Source organism: Spea bombifrons, chromosome 3, assembly GCF_027358695.1.
Source record: "Spea bombifrons isolate aSpeBom1 chromosome 3, aSpeBom1.2.pri, whole genome shotgun sequence".
Classification (NCBI taxonomy): Eukaryota; Metazoa; Chordata; class Amphibia; order Anura; family Pelobatidae; genus Spea; species Spea bombifrons.
This window is the reverse complement of record NC_071089.1, coordinates 79,224,012-79,244,726: the sequence shown is the minus strand read 5'-3', so window position 1 is coordinate 79,244,726 and position 20,715 is coordinate 79,224,012. Positions and strand designations below refer to the sequence as shown.

The window sequence follows — 20,715 nt, the reverse complement described above, 5'->3', positions numbered from 1 at the left end:
GAGATTTCATCTTTATTCCATGTTGGTTTCATATTGACAAAGAAAGATGAAGCACTGGAAGTTATAGACGTCTTGTTTTTTTTTCTTTTTTCGACATATTGCTGACTAGCTGGCATTTTTAAACCAGCGTTAAATGGGAATTCTATTTCCTGCAGTAATTATTTTTCATTCTTTAGTAAATGTTTCACACTGCTGTGAAACAAAATTGAAATCAGCCCAGTGGAAAGTGAACAGAGAATAAGGTCAACCAGGAATAGAGAGTGATAAATAAGATGATTGACTTTGCAGGTCAGGCTGGTGTGCTCATTCAATGAGTATACATTGCTCAAAGGAGAACGCACAATAGCAACACGGCAAGTGCAGCAGATTCAAACATGTTCACATTTTAATAGATAATGAAAATCCATAATAATGTGGATGCCAAATGAAATATTTATAGGACACAAACAAAATTGTTGCCATCATTTACAGTTCACTGAAATAAATTGTTATGAATACAGGAAACAATTTACTCTAAGGAAAAATTGTCAAACATTTTTTTTTTTAATGTGTCTGAGCCCAAATGGAAAATGCTTTTATATCCATGCTGTCCAACTGAAAGGCCTTGTCTTTTTAAATTACCACACCATGAGCTATGTCTCCTGCAGCCCTTTGTACTCCTCTGCACATCTACACCTCAGCTCCAAATAATAATTTCCTTGAGTATAGAGATGTCAGTTTTCAGTCTCTGGAGCCCCCATTACAGTTATTGCTCATGTGCCTCTACCATATAGCTCTGCTCAAGGCACAGGTACTTTTTGGACATGACATATGCTTATGGTTCAACAACCTCGTTCTGAAAGGATTCTTCCAGTCTTGCTGCCACCTCAGGTAAATTGGATTTTGTTGCGGTCACTTGCGGTTCTTAGTTGGTTTGACCAGCGAAATCCTGATGGTTGGGCACTCAGTCTTCTATTTATTGACTTCCTAATTTTCTAAAGAGGTATCTGGAGTAACACGTATCCTAATTTTCACCATAGGGTCACTGGTACCCTTATTTATTAAAAACAAAATTGTTGAACCTGATTGTAAACTTGTTTCACACAGTCAGGGCAGCAGGGTCAGCAGGACTGGGATGTAGAGACAAATATATATAATTTTTGTAGTCAGTCATCAAAAAAAGAGTCTGTTTTTCTTTAACGTGAACAAACAAGTTACATCATAATATGCATATTCAGGATAGAAAGCACTCAAACTTTTCTTAGTGTGAGAAAGCCAAAGTACTGGAAATGCCACATAATATATTTGACACTGGTTAGGCATATACAGATGGTCACAAACTAGACTTTGAATGCCAGATTTCCATCAGTATTGTCTTTATGTTGCATTCAAACAAATAATCTAGGCAAGGGATATTTGGAGCAGTATTTCTGTCAGGCCTGTTGTTGATGTGAATATACCACAGCATTAAACAATACTACTCATACAGTGTTCTAAATGAAGTAAAAACTGTTCAAATTATTCTCAAAATGAAATTATAGGAGGGCTGTCTGAATTTTGCTCATCAGTTCATGAGGGAGGCCAAAACTGTGTTTACATATACTGCAAACAAAACATTTTTAACCCCTTAAGGACAATGGGCAGTCCCTAAACCCATTGAAAACAATACATTTTGAGCCTGTACATGTACGGGCTTTGTCATTAAGGGGTTAATAGTGGTTATTAGTTAATACCAGGCTTGTGCTGAGAGAAACACTTTAAAATATATTTATATTTAAAGTATTGACGTCCAAAATGTATTTTGCACCCACTGTGGTAGGCCCTGGTCTGAGTGATGGCTGTCACTATCTAGAATATAGAATCTGCGGTTGTTGATTGCATTGGTACAAAGTGGGTTCCCAAACATTGTCTTGTTGACCTTTAAATAAACTATGTTATAGAAAATATATAGACATACATGCATACATAAAGACATTTTCTTGAACGCATTTTAGCATAGAGTGGAAAGTCAAAGAAAATTGGATTTCTTTAATAAAAAAGATGCTTCATACATATTAAACTACTCAGTGTTGATAACCTTATGAGAGAGTGATTCTCAATTACCTTGGTAAACAAAGTGAAATCCCTTGGCAGGTGCGCCATTTGTTGTACTAAATCTCAGTAGAATGTGATTAGATGTGGCTAATGGCATTGTCTCCCCTGCAAAAGAGTAAATTAAGAATGTTAGGCTGTGGCTTTACACTTGTAATTAGGATAGAGATGTAGGTTATAGCATTAAACATAAACTAATGGTATTTAGGGATATACAAGACCAAATTTTAAAATAAAATGTAAATTTACAATGTAAGTATGCATATATGTATGAAAAATGGTGAGTGGCTCCAGGGGCATTAGCCCCTCTTTCACATAACTCAAGGTACCCAGGATATTTGGGTACTCCATGGTCAACATCAGGCCCCCCCATTGAACCCCTGCTCAATGAGCCAGTTGTAGGAATCAAGGATCTCCTTTGGATCCAGCCCATAAACACTGTCTAGAACTGTGCATAGCCCCTCAAAAAAGTTGGCACCTTATGTGAAAAATAATAGTAAATAGTAGGGTACACAGTGGGCCAACATATTTATAGCTTTTAAGTCCTCACTAATATAAGAGTTGTTGGAGGTGAAGACGTGTACGTTGAAACACAATTTAATAATAGTTGTAACCTATTTTCCCTTGTTTTAATGTTGAGTGAAATTTGCTCTTATCTATTACAAATATAAGGTACATAGAGCTTCCTTGTTCTATTTTACATTAAACTACATCACATTTCTGATATCTATCACACACATGAAAAATGTTGTCCATATTCAAGTGCATTGTACCTAAACCACTAAATGAATGTGCTAGATGATATGTGTATCAGTCTTTTATCCTAATAATCATAATGAAGATCTCTTTACTTTTTTCTGCTGCATACTTCCCAAATCATTTAGTCTATTTCTCATAGCAAATCCTCTGATCTTAATAAAATGAATTTCTGGACAAGAACTGCTTGATCTGAAACAGGATAAAGTCCCAGAAATATATGCATGCATAGATATCCTGTATAATCTATTCACTTCGGTTTTCAAAATTGCAACATGAGAAACGTGACTACCACAATATCACTTCCATTAGATTTTGATTGAAGTTATAAATGGAATTTTTTTATGATTTTTGTACTTCAACAAGAACTTTCACATTTAAAGGTATATAGTCATAAAGTTTTCTTGATTGAACATTAAAAAATGACCCCTTATGTCAATAATGAAAACCTGCTTCAAATCATACACTACATAAGTTTTTTTGATACTGTGGACAAACATTGATATTACTAACCTCATAAAAAAAAAATTCTAGGATACCAAGAATTTCAAATGAAAGTTAAAACAAATGGACTACTAGGACATAATTGGAGTAAACTTAAGTTCCGCAAGAAAACAAAAAAACAAACGTTTAAACTAATGCAATCATCCATCAACACATTTAAATGAATAAAATTAATCTGTGTGTGTTTTTAAAACTAGTACCATTAAGATTTTTTTTAACCTGTCATGCCACAAGAAGGTCATAGCATTGCATGGGTCTTGCATCAATGATGTCCCATAATATTAATGTATTCATATTGTATCAATAGTAATTATATTTTGCATTATAAATCTGTTAAGGCTATATCTGCAGTATGTATTTCAATTATACAGGAATTCACAACCCCCCATAGCCCCCTTTAATTTTGTTAATGTGAGTTTGCACTACAATAGAAATCATCCAGAAGCTGTACATTAAGAAGGACATTTTCATTTTTTATTTAACTGGATAAGTGCTTTTTTAATATCAGATGAATGCCTAATAGCCTGAAGGATGCAGAAAAGTTTGGTGCTAAACAACAGAGGGCTTTCTTGGCATAAGATTTACTATTCATTTAAATAACATAATCTATTTACGAATGTTGTCAATGCATTTGCAAAAACATTACAGATTATCATACAAAAAATTTAGTAAACCATATTAAAAAATAACATTTAAAGCATTCTTCAAAATCATTTGTTGTAAAAAACAATGTGAGTTTGTACAATGTTCTCTTTATTATAAACAGTAAGATTTAACCACTTATTATGAAAATATTAACTCATTTCATAATAAGTGTAATATTGCTAGTAAGACTATATATGTATATAATTAGACTATATTCTACATTAGGCTGTGTTAATGCAGAGATTCCTTATGAGAAGGCAATAAAGGATAATAGAATTTACACCTCCCTAGATTTTGGAATTACAGGATTTTGTATCCTCAGCCTAGTCATAGCTGACTTTCAGAATTCTCTCGATAAAATGTCAAGTAAAGGTTAGCTCTGAGTACAGTGTGAGTAAATTTAAAGTTAATACAATCTAACTTTTCAGGTTATTAAACAATAAGTAGTTTATACAAACCTGAACACCCGTTAGCAAAATTAATATCTGTAAATTGCAGACAAAAACTCAACTCTATCTGTACTAAAAGCTTTAATAAAATGTTCTGTCAGGGAATAAAATGTAAGTTAATTGCATGTACTGTAATATTATTATTAATTCTGGTTAATAAGTAAACATAATTCATACAGATAAAAACAAGGGAGATGCATAATTATTTTAGCAATAAACTATCTCATTGCCTAGTTATTTTGTAGAGATATTGGGGGCGGTGCCTCAGGTGTCACTCATCAGGGGTTGCCACACTAGTACAAATCCCCGGCCAGGGACATAACAATCATGGTCACAGGGATCACAAAGGGCAACCCCTGCGACCAGTGTCTGCCTCTTTAACTCCTTGATGACATTCAGGGCCGGCCTTTGGGGTGTGCGACCTGTGCGACCGCACAGGGCGCCACACTCCAGGGGGCGCCGCCGGGGGGTCCGCCGCGCTGTCCGACGCCGCCAGTGGCGTACCTAGCGGCGGCGGCTTTCCACACCGGGTGCCGCTCATCAGGGGGGCACCCGGCACCCCTCCAGAGACGGACAGTAATGTCCGCCGCTGGAGGAGCAGGCTCGCAAGGGAGCGGTATCGGAGGTCTTTAACAGACCTCCCGCTCCCTTGAGTGATTTTAAGCCGGTTCAAGGATCTCCCTTCAACCCGGCTTAAAATCACTCAAGGGAGCCGGAGGTCTTTAATACCGCTCCCTTGTGATCCGCGCGGCAACAGCTGCTGTGCGCCGGGGTTTGTTGTCAGATCCCGGCGCACAACACTGAAGCCGCGCCCACCGCTGTCCGTGCCCTCTGACCTGGAAGAAGACAGAAGAACTGAAGAAGAGGAGCGAAGAGAAGGAAAAGGAGCTGTAAGGAGAAAAGAGGAAAGGTAGGAAAGCATTCAGTGAGAGTGGATTGGTGTATGTGTGGATGGGTATATGTGTGGATTGGTGTATGTGTGGATGGGTATATGTGTGGATTGGTGTATGTGTGGATTGGTATGTGTGTGGATTGGTATGTGTGTGGATTGGTATATGTGTGGATTGGTATGTGTGGGGATTGGTGTATGTGTGGATTGGTATGTGTGTGGATTGGTGTATGTGTGGATTGGTATGTGTGTGGATTGGTATGTGTGTGGATTGGTATATATGTGTGGATTAGTGTATATGTGTGGATTGGTATATATGTGTGGATTAGTGTATACGTGTGGATTAGTGTATACGTGTGGATTGGTATACGTGTGGATTGGTATGTGTGTGGATTGGTATGTGTGTGGATTGGTATATATGTGTGGATTAGTGTATATGTGTGGATTGGTATATGTGTGGATTGGTATACGTGTGGATTGGTATACGTGTGGATTGGTATACGTGTTGATTGGCATACGTGTGGATTGGTATGCATGTGGATTGGTATGCATGTGGATTGGTATATGTGTGGATTGGTAAGTGTGTGAGAGTGATGGGTGTTATGCTGTACCATTTCCAATGTCTTTTTCATGATCTAATTATGCTCTAAAAGTACATCATAACTCCCATCACTCTATACTGTTCCATACAGTGGCAGAGCTGAAAGGCAGAGGCCTTGCACCCCCACTGCAGGACTCCTGAAAGGTAAGTGAACTTCAAAGAGGGAAAGGGTAGATAGTTAGATGGGGGTAGATAGGGAGAAGGGAGTGAGACAGGGGAAAGGGGGTAGATAGGGAGAAGGGAGTGAGAAGGGAGTGAGAAGGGGTAGATAGGGCAATCATACTCCTATCATGCCAAGTCTGCGAGTACATCCTGGAATCTGGGTATGCCTGGGCATGATAGGAATGTGATTGCTGTTAATCATATATATATATATATATATATATATATATATATATATAATATTGTTATTTAATTGTTTTGTCCTATTTTGGTGTGTTTTTTTATGGTGTGTGGGGGGGGTCATATTCGGTTTATGGCCAGGTAAATGCTGCACTTTCGGTTTCAGTCCAGAATTCGTTTCGGTGCATCCCTACTACTAAGCCAGACAATGAAGTGGTACGCCTACACCACATCAATGTTTGGCGTAGTATATAGTGATTGGGGTTTTGTTACAAGTTTTGTTACAAGTTTTTATTCCTTTCTTTTTTTGGGATGGGGGGCACCAGAGGAGTAGTCCGCACAGGGCGCCAGAACACCTAAGGCCGGCTCTGATGACATTTGACTTGCTTGGCACTTCATAACATTCACCCGATACCGAGGCATTCAGCGACACCAAAAACCCTATATAATATATAGTATATATATACTATATAATATATTGTATATAAAGTTTATTTTAAGAGCAATTCCTAAAATTAGCGTTAAAAAAAATTCTCACACAGAAAGGGTTAAAATACTGGCATGTTAGATGTCCATAGGGTGTCTAGTTTAAAAAATGTATGATTTGATATGGTAAATCGAATTGGCTGGCTTCAAAGATGTCCCAAAAACAGGACATGGGCACAGACTGACCAGATGTCCAAATTTCATAAAACTACACACCTCTCAAAGGTGGCATATTACCCCCCAAACAACCTGGCAAACCTATGCATGGGTGGTATCACTGTACTCAGAAGATGTTGCTGAACACATATTGGGATGTTGTTTGACAGTGACATATACCAGGAGTTGTAAATTCATACCTGCAGTAAAACATGTGAGAAAGGAAAATGACTACCACAGCTTTTGACAAAAACTGGTGGTAGAATTAGTGCCTGGAAAGAGTTAGAATACTTGGGGTGTCAAAAATATATGGCGTGTTGGGGTAAATTGCATTGGCCAGCTTCAAAGATGTCCCACACAGCACATGTGGGCAGAATTACCAGATTTGGAAAGAATGGTTTTGAAATAGCAAAACCCTACTTGTAATTATTGCCCTATAACGTGCAGAAAAAAGCAAAGTAACATAAAAACATTGGGTATTTCTAAACTCAAGACAAATAGTAGAATCTCCTTAGCAGGCTTAGCAGCTTTTATAGACGAGTAAAATATTTTTCAAGTAGAAGTGAAAAAGTGAGTCTTTTTTAAAAAAAAAAATCATATTTTATACTTTTTTATAGTAAATTATATGATACAATCAAAATAATGACATCAAAATACGGTACAGTCAATGTGAAAGAAGAAGATTACAGCTAAACACGAGCACCACAGTAATGTTAAAACAGCCATTGTCACAAAGGGTACAAAAAATGAAATCAGCAATTGTCATAAAGGGGTTAAAGCTGTTACGTGTAGGTAATACCCGCAGCTAGCAACATGGCACGCTGTGTCTAAGTGATCCAGCCGGCAGTTAGTGACATCACATCCTGCATGATAAAAATCAGTCTGCTCACAGGGAGAAGGAAAAGTCTGTGTTGGCGCCCTGGGTAACATGCTGAACATTGATGATGTACTGAATTTATCATAGAAATTCAAAAGTATTGTTTTGGCAAGACCTGCTCTTCATGTTGGCTCCTGTCAAGTTTTATGTAGGATATAAGTGCTAATATAGATTGATTTAAACCACACTTAAGGTGTTCCCATTCAATACACACAAAAAGCAAATGTAATTAACTATGAATATATAAAGTGGGTGAACATAACCCAAGTTAACCTATGTAATCTTGCAGGTATAAATAACATTTATATTTCCTTAGGGGAGGATGAGATGAAATTTTGATGGAGAATGTTCCTCTGTAATGGCACAAGAGAGCTAGAACTTCCCAGGCTATGGAAAAATGGTCTATTCTTGGTTGAGGATCTCAAATTTGTTTTGTATGATATTTCCCCATTTTTGTTGCAAAAAATGGCAGCTATGCTTTTGGGTCTTTATTATTATTATTATTATTATTATTTTAAATTAAGGTCTTCTTATACAGCTAGCCAAAGTGCAATGTTCACAATAAAATAGAATACAACAAATCTTGTCATATATTTCTAACAAATGGTTCTGCTTTACCTACTTGTACATAAAAATATTACATGTTGTAAATGTAAAGCAATGTTCCTTAGATTGTGCTTTTTTATCAGAAATCACAGCCTATACACAATAACCAAATCAAATTAGTTAATCACAATATAACAGGGAAACTAAAATAGTTGCATATATGGCAGTGTCATTTAAATTACATTTTAGTAATTAGTGACTATTTTTAAAGTATTTTCCTTTTTAAAAATAAGGCTAGTTTGATACCGAAGAAGAAGAAAAAAATGGCTACCTGTATGACTTCCTGAAAGGGAGCTCAGCAATCTGGCCTGTGTTTGGGCACCGTCAAAAAGCTCTACCAAATCATTCAGCGCTGTTTGAAAAAATGAAAATTGTCCAAAGACAACTGCAAATAAAAAAAGTCAAATTTCTAGATTATTATATTGAAAACTAAAACAATATTAAACATGTTAATTATTTTGAACAGTCTCTCTATGCATGCATATAAGGTTATATTACAGTATATGACAACATTTAGTAAACAATTCATGTACTACTATATTTTATATCATATGTTTTTCTGTTTAAACTATTTGTAGCTAATGAAATAGATGTCTTAAACAGTAACATTGAGAAGTACGTAAATATATTACGGGTTTCCAGTTGTAATAAAAGGCAAATAACTAATATATGTATTGTTCAAATGCTGAATGTAAGACATCAGCTTAAAAAGTTAAAAGACACAAATGATAATGGAAATATATATTGATAAACTTACCAAATTCTTTTGGAACGGTTATTGAGTAATGACAGATCTGGCCAGCAGTGTAATTATTTGGATAATTTGGAGACAAAACCACTCCCTCGGTTCCTGCAAACTGCCCTCCACAAGGGGCTAAAAAAGCAACAACAAAATGGATGAATTGTTTATTAAACATTATTTCAAAAACGGTCATGTTTTAAACAATGTTGATTATCGGTAACATTTCAGTAGTAGGAATATAATTGCTTTTGTGCTTCATGGTGAATTTAAAAAGCAAGACAATATTAACTGATTTGGCTTTGTGGAAGAGCTACTTGTTTTCTCTTCATAGTGAATGCTAAGATTCACACAGGTGCAAACATGTAAAAATGTTTTTAGAAATGTCAAACATATGTTACTACAATATTTTGCCACTTTAATTGGCTTTAAGCACGCTTTTCCTTATACATTTGAAGGCTGAATTTAGACAAATAGAACTTTGCCTATTCATTACCACAGGTGCGTAACACTGTAAACTGTGTATTACTGATGAAAGATACATGCTGCAATCTAGCCGAGCATAAATATACTAATAGCATTATTATTTCCTTACTTGAAGCATAGTACAAACGCAATGTGCTCAAAGCTAGTAACACACAAACAATGATAATCTTTCATTGCCCCACCATGTCATTCTTTTGATGTTACATTAAGCTTGTGGTGGGCAACACTTGGTGGTGGTTACAGAGAGGGAGCTCGTTTGGGAACCCTGGTTTTATTACCAATCTTTAGGACTGGGGTTTACCCAGCCGCGGCTATGAAACTCTGCCATAGCTACCGCACGGACTGTTCCCGTGGAAGTTTCCGACGCTGACGCTCTGGGTCCCGACGTCAGACCACGCCGCTTTTTGGATCATAACATCTTCGGACACCGCTCCCTCGGGATCACCTTGAAATAGTGACTCTTTGTCGGGTTGGCATTGCTGGCCATAGAACTGTATGGCTGGCCAGGCTGTCTGATTGTTGAGGAGATTATACCTTTAATCCTATCATGTCCTGTGTATAAATATCTATGCTGAGTTATATTTACCCCTACAATGAGTCTCGGGGGAATATGAAGGGTAGCGGTGCTACTCAGTACGGGTCTCCGTCCCAATTAGTTTTTTTTTTCAACTTCATAGTTTTATATTAAACTAGCTGCAGCTAACTAAGAAAAAAAAATATATATAGACAATGTGTCTCCAAAAAACCATACATTCTTATAAAAAAGCATGAGCCTTGGTTCATATTCTTCACAAACAAGGCATTGTGAATCCTAATATTTTTGGAACTAAAAAATAAATGTATACAATAGTGTACCTTTAAATATTTAGTTCATACTGTATTCCATGAAACCAATCTCTGTGAGATTTTTTGTTGGCACGGTTTTTGGCAATCCGATGTAAGACTTATCAAAATTGCTTGACAAATGACAAATGATTTCACAGGATTGTAATTTTAGCCTGATAACAATCTGCACTTGTCAGACGCTATGAGTTTTGCATTATTACAAGTAAAAGCAGGGTTCTGCACATCATAATACATACTTTACAGGACCAGAATATATATATATATATATATATATATATGCGCAGTGCAACTTTTCTGTACAGTGTCACATAATACTGTTCACAAATGTCCCAGTCCATACACCCAGGTTTTGCTCTAAATTCTAAGGGTTTTTATACCAGTATCAGGATTAAAGGGTAAATGGGCTGATATCAAGGTCACACAGGTCATAATTTTCACCATTTTATTCAATTATATTTGACAATAATTGGTACTTTTCTTACTGGTCTATAACAGTTGAAATCCCTACTTGAATACAGATGCTTTAGATGAGAATATCCTTGCCTTCTGACAAGTAATGGTTTTTGTAAGGACCGTTATTAGAATCATTAGCTAATCACTGCAATAGAACCGTGTAGAACTGCGTATCCCAGGGGGCACTGAAGATTTGTAGAAACATCTTTAAAAGTGGGAACGGAAACAAAACACCCTCAGTTTACAAATTGTAGTTAAATGGAACAGCTTCCCTTCAGAAGTCATAGCAGCTAATATAGTAAGGGAATTTAAACATGCATGAGATGGGCATAAAGCTATCGCTGAATAATACAAGACCACTGACTGATTAATAGGCAGACTAGATGGGCCAAATGGTTTTTACCTGCTGTCAAATTCTATGTAATTGTACACAGCTAATTCATATAATAAAAAACTAAACTCATAATATAAGAATGTCTTCGGCGGATGTACCTCATATGCCTATGATTTTCACCTTCCCTTGGAATTTATAGGCAAATATTAGAAGATAAGCATTACAACTATATATATTGTCTTTCAAATTTAGTATGGTGGGGACCCCCAACAAAATAATCTATTTTTGAAAATATAACAACCAACAACCTATTTGTAGTATTGGGGCAAAATCTGTGTTTTTCTCTCAATTCCTTTTGCATAGGATTTCTTCCATGCGATAGGTGCTGTATATCTACATGCATAAGTTTATATGTTTCAGAGGAGATTAAAGGGCCAATACACACTAAGCTGTTTTTTTTTTTTTTTAATTAACTGCAATTCTATTGTTATTCATTATTTTTCATTTTAGAAGATTGAGACAGTGACACGGAACAGAGCTCTCGTGTTTGGTAATTTAACCCCTTTTCAATTTGTATGTGTGTGTGTGTTAGTGAATATTTTAATTTTGTGTATATACAATTCTAATGTGACTGTTCATTTTCATTGTGCTCTATAGTAATAGTGCCACGGAAACTGCTGGTGCGCTATAAATATAATTTAATATAAACAGAGATCAGAGATCAAAATGCCAGAGAAAGTAATAGTACATCCCGGTATTTAACTTACGGCTCTGCAGAGATTGATATTATATCCCATGTGAATAAGGGGTTGATATTTAGCATAATGAAATCAGCTGGTGCTCTAGAAATAAAATGTAATGTAAAGGAAGGAATAACAGAACGTGGATGCATTCAAATGCAGTCTACCTGTTTGCCATATTTGTAGGATTTTTTAGTAGCAATATTATGCACTCAGTATATGAGTAAAAATCTGAAATCATATACTACATAAAGTGCGTGCACGCAGTATTCATGGAGTAATAGTATTAAAGTGAACGGTGGGATGTAAAATGGAACAATACGTTAGCAATCTTAGCAATAAAAAAAGACCCAGAATTCAGTTGGTTGTATGTTTGAAAAATCAAACCTTCTTTGTGTAAATAGTAAATAGATATACCATTTTTGAGTAGAAGGAGCTCAAGAACTAGACTATCACCTGAAATTACAGATGTCTAACCACTAGAGGGGAGTAGCCACATATCATAGCACTATTAGAATCAGTTTGACTCATTTAGCTCTATAAAGAAGGAATTAAGCAGGTATGAAATATTAAGAACACCAACATTTTACAAAATGTGTTGATTACTGCCTATGCTCTGGTTGGGGGTATATAAAGCCTAGGCAGAGTATATACATATAGTTATAGATGAAGATTTTAATTGTAGAATGAGAGGCTATGGTAAACTTACCATTACAGGATGGTAAGATCCTATTCCACGCAGGCTTTCCATCTGAGCCAATCACACAGGTTATGGTAGAAGGTTCAATAATTTTGTAGCCTGGGTCACACTGATAAGTGACTGTAGATCCAAGTTTGAAATCCGTTCCAATACGAGACCCATTCATAATGTTCCCAGGATCAAAACAGGCTTCTCGCGGCTTTTCTATTAAGAAGAAAAAGAACGGATTAAAAACATGTATATATTTTAGAAACGTGTATAAATAATATTGACTCAACATAGTCCCATGCTACTATTTAGAAAATGAATATCAATGCAGATTCTTAAGTTGCATTTCATAATAGTAGTTATTTCTATATTGACTTAAAGTAAGTTGCAGTTTATGAATTAAGTCATATATGTAGTTAGCCATTCTGTTTCATGTCTAACCATTTTGTAATCTTCTTCTGACTTTTGTTTTACCTAGCATATTAAAATCTGAGTGGAAAGACATACATATTTCAAGATAAAAAAATCATTGTTTGTTTGTATTGGATTCTGTGTCTCTTTTCATTCCAGCACAGAGCCCAGACACATATCAGTAGCTGCTTAGACCACAATCACTGCTTGACAGCATGAAAGCCCTAGAAACAAACAAGAATTCTGCAATAAAAAAAATATGTTTTTCCTAAGGGAGAAAGAAATATTCTTATATAATGTGTGTTGTTGGATGAAATATAGTAATTATCCAAAATGGCATATTTTCAATTTAAAGACATCCCTTGAGCTTCATGCTCAACGTAACCATTTTGTTTTATAGTCTTAGAGCCTATGGATATTTGGTGCCGTTATCTGGAATAGTGCTATAATTAATTTTACTGCTAGAAGCCCAGGGAATAAACCTTAACACGCAGCCTTATATATTATTTTAATTTTTTGCTAGTTTTGTATTCATATTCACTCTATTAATATACTTTTTCATTGTGTATCATACATTTCAAGCTTATTTGATTGGTACACTATTTTTGTTAAAATAAATAACAAAGTCTGCCAGTACCTTTATATTCAATAGAAAATCCGGACATTCCAACTGATGCATCACTGCGAAAGGCCAGGAACAAACTACTGCCACTGCTCTCTATTCGTTCTGGAGCGTGAGAACCTTGATAACTCCCAATAATAGGGCTGTTAGAATTTTCACCTTCATATATATGTAGAAAGTCGTAACTGGGCTCCATGTTAAAACTGAAAGAGAGAAATAGTATAACATTGCAAAATGATATATATATACCTGAAACTGGAGGCTTTATTTTTTAAATGGAAATTTTAAAAATGTCAAAAGTCATTGATGATCTTCACATGTTTCAAGTTGTTGTATTATGTCTTATTCAAATTAAATTAAATGTCTTAATTGAACCAATGATATAATTCATTGAAAATATCTAGCATTTAGTGCTTAGGAATTAATGTCCATTGTGTCGGTTCCAAAGGATGTTTACTAAACATCATTCTCTGGTTTGGTGGTCTACAAATACAGTTCCCGCATTCATTTTTTTGTGTACAGGGTGCACCTGATGTTTCAACAGGATGTTCTATATGTGACCTTTTGGTCTGTACTTTCCACAGCTTTATCAATGAAGTATTTTAGGTGATATGGGCAGTTGGGCTCAGCTAGGTACAAAGCTCATGCATCATACCGTTAATACTACTTAGATCCACAAGAATCACTTAGCCTTCATTTTTGATCCTTGTCAATTTTAAGGAAAACAAAAATAATCAGTGTCTGACAAAGGAAGATTTTAAGAATTGTCCATGTTCATAGTTAGTAAGCAAAGGGGTATATGAATGAAACTGTAGAATACATTATTTGTAGCAAAATGGCTTTAACCCCTTAAGGACAATGGGCGGTCCCTAAACCCATTGAAAACAATGCATTTTGAGCCCGTACATGTACGGGCTTTGTCATTAAGGGGTTAAGAATGAAAGCCTACATACAAGTTGACAAATCAAGCCAATGCTACAACTTTTGCAGAAACAATAACAGTGTATAACTACAGGTTTCTTTTATTTAAAGAAAGAGTCAGTTCATTTGATTATGGTGGCAAAAAGAAAGGCACAGCAAACAACAAACAAATGACACAGCGTAAAGTGTATACATTTATTTTAGTTGTAATTTTTCAAGAAATAAAATGTGATCACAAGTGCTTGTGATCAAAAAGTCCTTTACGTCATATCAGGTCGTCCCACTGCCTCTTTTAGCTCCAGCAGAACATTAGTTATAGTTGCTTGGTAAGAATCCTGACGATTGAAACAGGCTAAGCAAATTATTATAGAAGGAAAGTACTAAATTGATCGCAACACAATCTCATGAAGAAATTGTTGATGTAAAAGTAGAAATGCTGAATTAGTATCTCATTTTGTAATAGAAGGGCCTAAGGGAAGAATGAGGTGAGACAGAAAAAAGGAATGAAATTACATTGGAATTACATATGAATGATATAGGCAGCCACCATAGATTTGCAGCCAGATTATTAAATGTTGGCTGTCTAAATTTTGTGGTACTAATGCTAACACATCAAATGTTCTGCAAGGTGTTTTCAAATTTCATTGTCAGCTTTTTTTTTTTAAAGATTACTAAGAATGGAGCAAAAGTAAAAACATTAAATGTGATTGAGCACAATTTTCTTTACAATGACTTTGAAAGCTTCTTACGCGACTTCAAAGGGAACACTTACAAAATAAAAATGTTTTATTTATTTATCAAGCCCACTATGTTTAGTGGACTCAAAGTCTGCACTGAAGACATGGCTTTGTGAAATGAAAAAGTAAAATTAACTCTTCTCTTAAAAAACTAATTTTGAAAACTTGTAGTCCAGCTGGGCAACCTGTCAGCGTGATAATTAGATGCATGCTGCATAACAAATATGTTTGTGATTGACCTTTAAAGTGGCAACTTAAAATAATCTAATCAGGGAATTTCAAGATACAGACACTCTTATGTGCGACTTGTGCGGAATTCCTTTAGCGTCATAATGGGGGGGGGACTATACTGTTGTAAGGGAAAGAGTATGCATGTGGCAGAAGTCATTAAAAGGGAAAAGTGAGCATGTTTTTAAATATATAGTATAATGTTATGAAGAAAAATATCATTTGACTGAGAAAAAGAAGAGGCACCTGATCCCGATTAAAACATAATTATTTTTTGTAAGTGCTTCTCCAGTAGGAACAGCCCAATTGTCCCTGCAAAATGCCAAATCTGTAAGATTACATAAAAAAATATTCTGACAATAACTACCAGGGAATTTCACAGACAGCATGAAGGAATAAAGTGGGTGGGGAGGCAGGGCTAAACGCAGCTTAACCCCTTAATGACAAAGCCCGTACATGTATGAGCTCAAAATGCATTGTTTTCAATGGGTTTAGGGACCGCCCATTGTCCTTAAGGGGTTAATTACATAGAAAGGAGTTCCCACATTATGCATTATGCAAGGTTAATTTAACTATTGCTAACTGGCTGGCTAGGCTAATCTCACTGGAGCCAGCCTTTCATAATGCTTACTAATAAAAGCAAGTTGAAAACTTTAGGTTAACCCCTTAAGGACAATGGGCGGTCCCTAAACCCATTGAAAACAATGCATTTTGAGCCCGTACATATACAGGCTTTGTCATTAAGGGGTTAAACGAATCCACCCTTTAGAGACACTTATCACATTTACATTAAAACAAATTTGCCATATTTCCCAATTAGTTCTTATTCTAGCAGCAACCCAGGAACCTAAATTAGAATGTATTTGTTTTGCTTTTTAGGTTGTGCGCTTCCCTTTCTATTTTTTGCGATGCATATTTGCAGATTCTGGCCAAACTGCCACAGAGGTTCCTCAGTAATGGTGTCCACAGAAATCTTTAAATTGATTGAGAGTTTCATTTGGGTCAAAATACAGTGCAGTGCCACTGATTGAGCTCCTTGGTAAGCAACATAGCCAAGAAAAAGAAGATAAGACTCGCCAAACTTGGGCTACTTTGACATAGTGATGGGCTAAGTAATTTATGGCCATATCGTGTGATGGAATTCCCAATGTTTATGCCTTAGATTGGTGCTTTTGAATGGTATTTGCTGGGCATGCACTGAATTCTTGTTTTGTTTTGTGTACTTATTGGTCATTATTATTCTAGCAGCAACCTGGGAATCCAAAATACTAAAAAGACTTTGATGCAGATTTAACCAAAAGTTGTTTGAACCAATGAAGTCTACAAACCATCTTACGTTAGCGTAATGGATGATTTAGGTAATTCTAAAGGGGATGCATAGACCCAAACTAATTAAAAGGTCTTTACTTACAGCAAATACTTGTCTTCCTGTGGTAATTAAAAGCACAACAATCTTTATGACACATTGACATAAACCTGCACTAGCTGCTGGTTACTAGACACATGCTCCAGGACATAACTACAAAATGTTATTACAAGCTCAGTGAGGTAGCAAATTGTTTCATTTTTAGATCTGACATTCAAAAACCTTTGAATTGAGATTGTCTCATAACGTGTACCTTTTGAATATCAAGGCAATGACAAAGTCTGGATTTACTTTTATTCTCCAGTCGCATTCTTTTCCTGGAGGATATGGTTGAGGGTAGTTAGGTGATAAAATAACACCTGATGGGCCTGTCAGATTTCCTCCACATGCAGCTGCCACAACAAAGGAAGAAGAAACAGAATCAATCACTTGTTAAACCAAACTAAAGGAATTTCAGGACTATACAAACTAGACTGTAACAAGAGGGCTTTTGTAACAAGAAAAAAAAACTATATATATATATATATATATATATATATATAATATGACCAAATATATTACTAGATACTGTAGTTTGGAATGGCCATATTAGTCCAGTGATGCAGAATAACCAAATGTTGAAGAATCCTGTAATACCCTTTTTATTGGACTAAAAGTATTTTGGAATAACAAGCTTCGGGGGTCTTCCTTTTATCAAATCACAAGGATTTCTGACCAACAAAGTAAAACACACAGGTTAAACCTCAGAAGTACACGTGAAAACAACAGGGGTTAAAACAACAGGGCGGAGAATACACAGATCTAGGCTTGAGAGTAGCATAGACCTCAAAGATGGAAGGGGAGAGAGCAAGAGTGAGCATATAAATTTGCGGTCCCCATGTTTGCAGCCTATGCTACTGAAGCCTAACTATTTATCACCCCCAAACGTTTTCTATTGATAGACTAGATCTGTGCATTCTCTGCACTGTTGTTTACACCCCTGTATCCGGACATGTACTTGTGAAATTACTTTGTTGGTCAGAAATGTTTTGACTTGATAAAGAAAACCTCCCAAAAGCTACCGGTATTATATATAAAGGTATATATATATATATATAAACTAAAGGTATAAGATTCTTTAACATTATGTTATTCTGAAAATAGACACTGACACACTTTTTTATTACAGAAAACAAGTCCATGGTGATAACATACAAGTATGTAGTATATGAATCTATAATCTATCATTTTCCCACTAGTAAGGCTTTTGAAGTTGGATTTTGATAAATCAGACAATAATCAAAACTACTATATTGCACATGCTATTTTTTGTAATATTACTAATATGATAGACCCACTGCTTTCTTAAAATCGTAAAGCATTTCCTTTTCTGGGTTATCTTTGATTTGTGTATGTATGTTTTGTAGTATTCCATACAGAAATTAATACGTTTCCGTTACAAACATATAGGCTTATAGCACTCTCGCTTGTTTTGTGCTAATCATTAACCATGCATTTAAGTTTGTAGGCATATTTACATTCCTGTGCCTTTCTAAATTTGATATAAATGAAGCAGAATTTAGGGATTTGAAAAAAAAATTCAGCTGCTTGTTAATGTCATTTAACAATTGGTATTAAATAATTAAAAAATCATGTCTCTATAACAGTTGAAATTAAGCATTAATGTATACATATTGAAAAGCAAATCATAGTGTATGCTTTCCTGAAGTGATCTTCGTTTCTTCTGGTGGCTGCATGCTTTGCAAAACATCAATCTTTCTAGTAGCTAGTACTTTAAACTATGAATATTATTTAAGTCTTTAAGTGGTCCTGGGTACTCTTCTACTTGAGGGCGTTCTCTCCTGTATTTGTTTTACATATGAATGTTTTTTAATATTTTTAGATAAAAATCAGCACTTCAGTGAAACCACAAGATACTTGTTGTTCCGCATACACAGAAAATTATTAATGTGATACTGAACATATGATTGCCGATCACAATGTTACTGATTCCATGAATGCAGTTACTTAGTTAATTGCGTCATTCACCTTACTTTTTACCCCCAAAAAAGTGCATCATAGGTACTCTACAGATATCTCATAACTAGGTTTGGCCTCTGTTCATTGAGAGGCATCGGATGCCAAATACACCTTTTAGTGAGATGATTTATTATAAATAATCAATCAATGAAGTTTAATAGATCTTCATTAACAGACCTAGTTAAAGCTGGGAAGGGACCCCAGTGCGCTCAAGTCTCCCTCCTCGGGAATTTCTTTAAAATCATGCCCACTTGTATGTTCACTGAATGATGTAGTTTAGTACATGTGTCGTGGTATATCTAACAAAATATAGTAAGACATAAAATATGTGCTGTGGTTTTTTTACCTATGCAAGTTGGTGGATCTGGTTGCCAAAAAAATCGATTGTTTAATTGTACACATGTGATTTTATCTTGTCCTTGTAGATGATAGCCAGGGTCACATTGAAAAGTTATAGTGTCTCCAGGTTCTCTGCTGTCTCCATATCGGGAACCATTTTGAGGAATACCAGGATCATTACATGTGGATGCAACTGACGCTGAAAAAATATTGAAAAAGGAATTAAACTGGAAAAGGTAATGTTTGCAAATAATTGTGTTTTCTAAAATGCTTCTAAGCAACTATTTGTTAATAAAGCCTGGAATAATTTTTTCAGCGCAACACCATTATTTATAACAATTTCATTTATAATACAAAGGATGGCTAGGCTATTTTAATAAAAAAGTGACTCATAGAAAAAATTCAAAAGGAACTACAAAGGAATATAGAAATATATGAGAAATATGTTTCATATAATTGCAAAATATAAAAGTGAAATATAGTTAAATACATACAACAAAAAATAAACATTATTGGCTCTAATATATTTAAAATATATATACAACAACAACAGATTATGGGCTCATTTTAATTCTTGAGCATTATTAAATGTGATGTGTGATTTTAGTAACATAGCAAACACAGTATATAAATATATCATAAAAAGCACTATGCTAACTTAAATATTCAATACCAAAAAAATATGTCGGTGTACTTAACAGAGGAATACATATCATCTCACTGAATGACATGCAACCTGGGCTGATTGTCCAAAATGTCATTCAAAGATGCATAGCTTGAGCTTCACCTTTGCTCATATGTCATGTTCTAAGGTCTTTGTCAACATGGCATGGCCCTGCTGAGAATTAACCCTGTATCTAATGTGCAGTGGTAGCTTAACTGCTCACCAGGAAAAAATAAAATCTGCACATTTTTACACAACAGGGCCACATTAAAGAAAAAATATTTCATTCAGTGGATGAGAATGTAGCTGCTCATGGGCCACCTGACACTTACATAGTTTCATAATAAAGATGTAATTTATTTTTAATTATATCAATGTTTTTAGCCGTGCCTACTATTTAAACATTATTTCATTATTGTTGTTTTTCAATGTTTCAGGAATTTGTTCAAGGAACTTAAATAAAAAAAAAACATACAATTTAAAGCTGTCTAAGACAATGAGAATATTTTTTATTTATTTTATTTTTAGCCCAAGTAAATCTGAAACAAATATAATTCTATATTATTCTTACCAGAGGCTTTTATAAAGGGCACTGAGAGACATTATCCCTTTGCGGTTTTGATATGCATTATTTATTTCAAATGACACACAGTACAGCATCTTACATATAAAAAACATCACATCTAGGTACTCTTCCCTTATAAGTGGTTATATGGAATGCAATAGCATTCTACATTATAG

At 35.2% G+C, this 20,715-nt stretch overlaps 1 protein-coding gene across 1 annotated transcript in view; it reads right to left on the bottom strand.

The window, feature by feature from the left end:
* CSMD1 (CUB and Sushi multiple domains 1) overlaps nucleotides 1-20,715 on the bottom strand; it is a 645,996-nt gene that overhangs the window by 88,289 nt on the left and 536,992 nt on the right. Inside the window, exons 27-33 of the mRNA XM_053459630.1 lie at nucleotides 19,318-19,509; nucleotides 17,206-17,344; nucleotides 13,716-13,903; nucleotides 12,689-12,883; nucleotides 9,139-9,255; nucleotides 8,653-8,766; nucleotides 2,083-2,178 (exon numbers count right to left, since the gene is read on the bottom strand). Coding sequence (XP_053315605.1) covers nucleotides 2,083-2,178; nucleotides 8,653-8,766; nucleotides 9,139-9,255; nucleotides 12,689-12,883; nucleotides 13,716-13,903; nucleotides 17,206-17,344; nucleotides 19,318-19,509 — 1,041 coding nt within the window. The remainder of the gene's footprint in view (nucleotides 1-2,082; nucleotides 2,179-8,652; nucleotides 8,767-9,138; nucleotides 9,256-12,688; nucleotides 12,884-13,715; nucleotides 13,904-17,205; nucleotides 17,345-19,317; nucleotides 19,510-20,715) is intronic.